This window comes from Crinia signifera, chromosome 9, assembly GCF_055691185.1.
Source record: "Crinia signifera chromosome 9, ASM5569118v1, whole genome shotgun sequence".
NCBI lineage: Eukaryota > Metazoa > Chordata > Amphibia > Anura > Myobatrachidae > Crinia > Crinia signifera.
Genome location: NC_139225.1, coordinates 128,780,881 through 128,787,417, shown reverse-complemented (window position 1 = coordinate 128,787,417; position 6,537 = coordinate 128,780,881). Strand labels below are relative to the sequence as shown.

Genomic DNA, 6,537 nt, shown 5'->3' with positions numbered 1-6,537 from the left:
TGTATACAGTTTGAAAGTGGGTATCTAAGGCCTGGTACACACCAGAACGATCCTGATTGTTAGTAGATTGTTAGCAGATTGTGAGTCTGTATCCAGTTGAATGGATCTTTTACAGATCCTCACTGCAGCAGGTAGGATCTGTAAAACGACCAAACGACAGCGGGGACGCGCATCGGATTGGAATCGGATCGGAATTGGACCTAAACATGCCCAATCTACATACAATCTGCATCCAATCGGTCGGAATTGGATCCAGATTGATGGAATTGAGCCCTAATCGTTCTGGTGTGTACCCCCCCTTAGTCTTTGTACATGCAAATGCCCAGGAAAGGGTTTTGTAGCATCACTTGCATAAGTTCCCAGATGCGCAACCACCACGTCCACAATGCCCACTCCCCCGAAAATCAGATGGTTCTGACTGTTGCCTGGAAGAGTAGGAAAGTTAACAGGCCAGATGCCACCTCGGATGCGGAAACAACACCTCCTACCAAAGGCAGAGGTGAAGGTACTCAGCCAGACTTTTCACCACTCCCAGGCAAAAAAGAGGGGTCCCACACCCTCCACCCATCAGAGCAGCTACTCAGTCCAGCCTTTCCCTATTCTCTGCCAGAGGCCAGTCCATACCCACTGATAAGAACAGATACTACACTTGATCTTAGCCAAAAGGCCGATTGCTAATGCCACACCCAACTGAGATGCACATTGGCTGCAGGGCTAATCTGCCACTGTGCACAATGATGCACCATGAGTCGCACATTGGAAATTTCACCCACCCTATGGAGGCGCAGAATGACCATCTGAACCCAAAACCCGAAAAGTGGCCGGTGCACATCCCTAGTCTAAAGTACCACCACACACAGTACAATGGGCCGTATTCAATGCGGCTGACAAGGGTGTTAAATGGCGAGGATCGCCGAAAACAAGTGACCCTCACCATTCAGAGGACAGCGAGGATTCCCCCAAACGTTGAGGTTTGTGGCTAAAGGTTTGTGGCTAAAGCATACACTATGTGATTTTGGGACGATTTCATCCGATTTCAGCACTTTGGGCTGATAACACGCCGTTCCCACGTCACTGTAAAAACCCAGTGAGGTGGAAACGGCATGTGCAGGGGGTCAGTTGAATGCTGACCAGAGACAATCAGCACTGCCCGCTCTCACAGCTCGCAAAAAGCATTAAATACTGCCCAATGTGTGCATGCAAGTAGCTCAGTATACAGTAATAAAACTTCTGCATCCCATGTACAATATGGCCTCTGAGGCTACTAATGCGCATCTGCAGAGCCATCATGTGTGTGTTTGCCACTATGGGAGACAGTAGTCTTCCGCTTAGCTCCAGTGTGACCTGCAATTACCCAGTGATGTAACAGTGAGTACAGCTGTGCCAGCTATATTTTCAGTAAAACAACTAAACTGGTTAAGTAACGGAGCTGTTCATAGCTGTAAGGCATCTGCTGGTGTGTAAAGTACAGGCCCCCATACACTAGGCAATTTACCTGCAATTTGGGCTCTTTTCCTGTGATTGTGGAATGAATCGCTGGAGGCCAGGACCTCCTGCGACAGTAGGTCCGATGCGATGCGCTGTGCCGTGTGCATGGCACTGGAGCCTCCGAGTCACACTGGCTGGAGAAGCAATCTGCAGGATTGCATCCAAGCTGAGCAAGCTTGGCTGGGACTGCATGTGATATATTGCATGTGATCCTGCCATAGTTACCTACCCTCTTGCATTCTGCAGGAGACTCCCTGAAATAGAAGCAATCTCCCTCTCTCCCTCATTAGTCTAGCAATCTCCCTCATTTCTCCTAGCCCACATTACACGGTTACATTTTTGGGGAATAAGAAGAATGAGAGGGTGATAGATACATTTACATTGAATCATCAGCACCATTTCCCAGCACTGTACCAAGTATAGTAGCTCTTACTAACTGCTTTGGGGCTCATCTACATTTGGATATAAGTTAATTCTATTTACACACCCACGTTATAGGCGCCACGTTCACAATCTCTTTTCACAATCTCTCCATATATGGAACTAGCAACGTCCTTTGGGTGGAGCATGGCACACCCCCTCAATGGGGCGCTGTGCACAATTCTATTACCAACTATAATCTCCCTGAAACTAGTTTTCAAAAGTAGGCAAGTATGGATCCTTCCACCTGGGAAGGTACTGGGCGGCTCAAGGGGGCATTGTGTGTGACTTCTCTGAGGGGAGAAGTCGCCGTAATGTATAGGGACCTTAAATCTGCTACATTCTCAAGCCTGTACACAGCACATTCATTAGATAGTTCTACTTATTTCTTTATATACAGACAACATACTGATGACTACAATCAGCATACTGAGGAACAAGATGGTACTAAACTGGAGTTCCAAGGTATATTATATACTCCAAGTCCATATGAGAAGGGGAAGACAGTAACCAGCTATCCTAAAGCTGGGTGCACACTGAGCAATGAGCATTCCCTCCTATATGCGAATGCATGCTCTTGGGGCCATATTAAGGGTACACACTGGAACAAGTTTTAGAAAAGAACAATCATGATGTAGATGTCATTAAGCCCCGTTCCCCAGTACTTCGAGGAGGGGGCGGGGCTAAACAATGTGATTTGCCTGTCTAGCCCTGCCCACATAAAAAACCACACCCCCTGAAAACCTGCAAATCGCTGTACTTTACCGCCACGGCCAGGCCGGATTCGGGGGTTCCGTTGGTATCCCGATTTTCGGGAGCCTCCCAACCATTCCGGGAGGGTAGGCAACCCTGGAATAAATCTGTAACTGCATTATGGTGCAATATCTATACAGAAATAGAATGTTTGCCTTATTGTCTCCAATAAGTCTCTGTGAATTTAGATTTTGCTTTGTGCAGTAATAGCCGGTTCACAGCAGTACTCACTATCTGCTGAGCGCAAAGCAAGTTTCACAATAGCAGACAGCAGACATGTGACATATAATCAGCCAGAGACTGGGGACATGACTGAGTCATCTGCATCCCTCCATAGACTCAGCTGATTGCGTATCGTGCTAATGAGTTCTCACAGCTGGGTTGTCACCTGGACTTTTGCCCTCATTTTTACACAGAAGATAATGTAGATGCACCAGCGCAGTAAGTTACCTACAGTATGAAGCCAAAGAAAACTGCAGACCAGCTGCTTTAATAGAGGGAATATGTTACACCCAGATGTCCTATGTACAGCATCCAGAAATTACTTTTGCAAGTGGCGCCCTCCTGAGGATGTTTAACTAATCTTCGAGCAGGAAGCAGCAGTGGGATCCAGGTGTCAGAGCCAATAGTTCGACAGGACACACATTAGGTCAGGAGCAGGTACAAAAGGTCGACATGACATTGAACACAAGTTTTTGTCGTTTTGGCCTTCACTGTTTTTCAACTATTTCCTCATTTACCATCCACGTCGGCTACAACTAAGAATACTGATTTTGCCTGAAGTGAGATAAGCGAACACGTTTCCACTAATCTGGCTTAGGCATGATTAAATATTCAAAAAGACACAAAAACCTTGTGTTGACAATCTTTTTGTCAGCCTCAATCCTGTCTACCTTTTCTACTGTCTAGCTTTCCCCTGTGTACTTTCCCACCCCGTTGACCATATGGTGTTGACCACCATATTGTTGATCTCTTGAACCACACCGTTAGCACTGCCATCTTATGTAAAGAATGCAGCTTACAATGAACGTAATACCTTCATGCTGCCTTTAGTATCAGTGGTTCAAGAAGAACAATTAATCATTCTCATTTTGTTAGCTGCCCAAGAATTGACGTTCTCCAGCTCGGGACAAATGTTTTTGTTTAGCCTCCTGCGAATAGTTCTCGTGTTTAAAAATGTTTAAAGGTTTTTCTCATTTTGCAATCTTTCTAGATATTCTGGACATCCCCAACAACCACTCGCCTATAACAGGTCGCTATCTGAATATGTCACCTCCATTCCGCAGACCAACCCAACATCTTCATCGTGGTTACAGTCATGTTCTCCAATCTTTGATCTCCGGCATTCCAGAAGGGTTTTCTCCCACCCTTCACATTTCACCTCGTCTAACAGAATTCTAAGTCCCTTGTTTTCCCCAAACTCTGTTCTTCTAGCTACCTTCAGCACATAAGGGTACCCCAATTGCTGGCAGACCACAGTGCCTGCCTTGCTGTCAAACCTATCATTGCAGACTGTCCCCCACTCTCCGTTGATGTAAATCTCCACCCTCCCTCGGTCAGGCTTCTTCTCCTCATTCACCAAACGCACAGTCCCATGTTTTAATCTTTTGATGACCTTTACCTTTTGCTTCTTCAAGACCTTCTTCTTGCCTCGTTTCACCCCATGACCCTTCTTATCTGCAACTTTTCTGCCAACTTGGGTTGTTTTTCGGGATGGCTGCGTGGTTGTCATTAAGCGAGGCGTATATCTTGATGAGGATCTTCCCCTGGTGTTTACCTCTTTTAATTCACTTTGCCAACCCTTGGTGGGAATCCAATGACTTGTCGGCCGTGAAGTGGGAGTGACTCTCCCTCCTTTCTTAGCATTAGTTACACGCTTCTCAGTCTTCGGAATGGGGGTTACTCTGGGAGTTGCTGGCTTCGGGACCGGGGCAGCTGTAACATACGCTGGAGTACTCATTCTCCTGTAAGTACTACTTGCAGTAGAGGAGGTTGTGAAGTGAGGTTCTACTGTGCTGAATCTGGTTGTATCCAGTAATCTGGCAGAATTGGAGGTCAGGGCAAGTTCAGTTGTTGCAGCGTCTTGTTTAAGATCGAGTTCTGAAGAGAACAAGTAATAATTAGCAAGAAATGTGATCACTAGCAAAAAGAACGATGTTTAAAAAATAATCAGTTGCCAAAGTATTCACAGACAAACAAAGGGCCTGATTCTGGTTGACCAAGTCCCAGAGTGCCCGCTCCGCCACCCCGGCGACAAAAGGCCCCCCCACCCCCACTGTATCCCCTTGTGAGGGGATGTGTTTTGAAAACACATCACCTCACATCTCACAGGAGCAGCACGGATGGTGAAATGGTTACTGCCTCACAGCACTGAGGTCATGGGTTCGATTCCCACCATGGCCCTAACTGTGCGGAGTTTGTATACTCTCCTTGTGCTTGCGTGGGTTTCCTCCGGGTACTCCAGTTTCCACCCACAAAAAATTAACCCTGTGTGTGTGTGTACATGTGGTAGGGAATATAGATTGTAAGCTCCACTGGGGCAGGGACTGCTGTGACTGTTCAAATATTCTCTGTAAAGCGCTGCGGAATATGTGTGCGCTATATAAGAAACTGGTAATAAATAAATAATAAATATAAGATGACTCAATTTTATATTATTATACAAATGATTTATTTCACAAGGACAAGTAACTTCTGAAGTACAGGAGATGTATGAGGGAGACCATTAAGCCACTGCAACAGCAAAATGTACAGTTTGCCTATCACAGCATATACCGCTTCCACATCACAATGCTGGACCAGACCCAGGACCATGGTCCTTCTTCTGATCCAGGTCCAGCACTTTCACACTAAACCCAGGTCCCTAATTACACAGGACAACTTGCCAGGTTGATCATTCCGGGTAATGAGAGGAAAATGAATTGTGTAATGACACATGTATTATCTGTGTACCTCATGTTACACACTTCAAACCACCCTCGTGATCCCCCCATATCAGAAACACACATAGGGGGTGATTCTAGTTGAATCGGTCCCCTGTACATAAGTATTTATGCGCATGTGCTTCCTCTGTGTGTGTGCGGGTACGGCGAATTGATTATTCGCCGGTCGCTTGCACACAGCCGACGTGAGTTGGGGGCGTGGGGTGACATAGTCACACCCATGGGAACACCCAGCGTTTCATGGGTGATCCAATGAAAACTCTGGGTGTTACCATGGAAATTTACCAGTGACGCTGGTGCGAGCTGACGTCAGCTGATGTCATCTGCCCGCCCACTTCCCACACAGGGCGCTCGCAGATCTAAGACATCAGAGAAGCGTCTTAGATCTGTGAGCAACATACCTCCCAACTGTTCCGCTTATCGTGGGAACGTCCTGATATTTTGGGACATTCCCGCGTCCCTCCCGCCCCGCCGGCAGTGTCCCGCGGCGGGGGGGGGGGGGGGGTAGTTGGGAGTCCCCCCTGTTGTCTGTTAATACACTGAATAGACGTTGTGCGCATGCGCGCCCCGTCCCGACCCACTGGCTGCAAATGTTGGGAGGTATGCAAAATCATTAGAAGGTCAGCGACTGAATGATTTTGTCCTGCTTAGCATCTATTTGCAGGCGTGCGGGGAAAAACTGCGTTTAGAGGACCCGCAAAGCTGCAAATTTGGGGGTCAACCAGAATCACCCCTATAATACAAAGAAGACGATATCTGCTAATCCATAGCTGGAAATCATTACTCACTTTGTCTTGGATAGAAATCTACCAGTTTTCCTCTCACAGGGACAGTTCGTGGGCTCACAGGGCATTTGCCGGGGGTAGCTCTCCTGTGAGACAGATGTAAAGAGACATCATGAAAATGTATAGGCTATGGTAAATATGTCTGCCAG

At 46.9% G+C, this 6,537-nt stretch overlaps 1 protein-coding gene across 2 annotated transcripts in view; it reads right to left on the bottom strand.

Annotated features, from left to right (window-relative positions):
- Positions 1–3,125: 3,125 nt before the first annotated feature.
- Positions 3,126–6,537, bottom strand: part of LOC146036008 (HHIP-like protein 1) — a 49,492-nt gene continuing 46,080 nt past the window's right edge. For both annotated transcript variants that reach the window (XM_083159758.1, XM_083159757.1), the window contains exons 8-9: positions 6,392–6,474; positions 3,126–4,761 (exon numbers count right to left, since the gene is read on the bottom strand). In XM_083159758.1, coding sequence (XP_083015884.1) covers positions 3,905–4,761; positions 6,392–6,474 — 940 coding nt within the window. In that variant the 3' untranslated portion in view covers positions 3,126–3,904. The remainder of the gene's footprint in view (positions 4,762–6,391; positions 6,475–6,537) is intronic.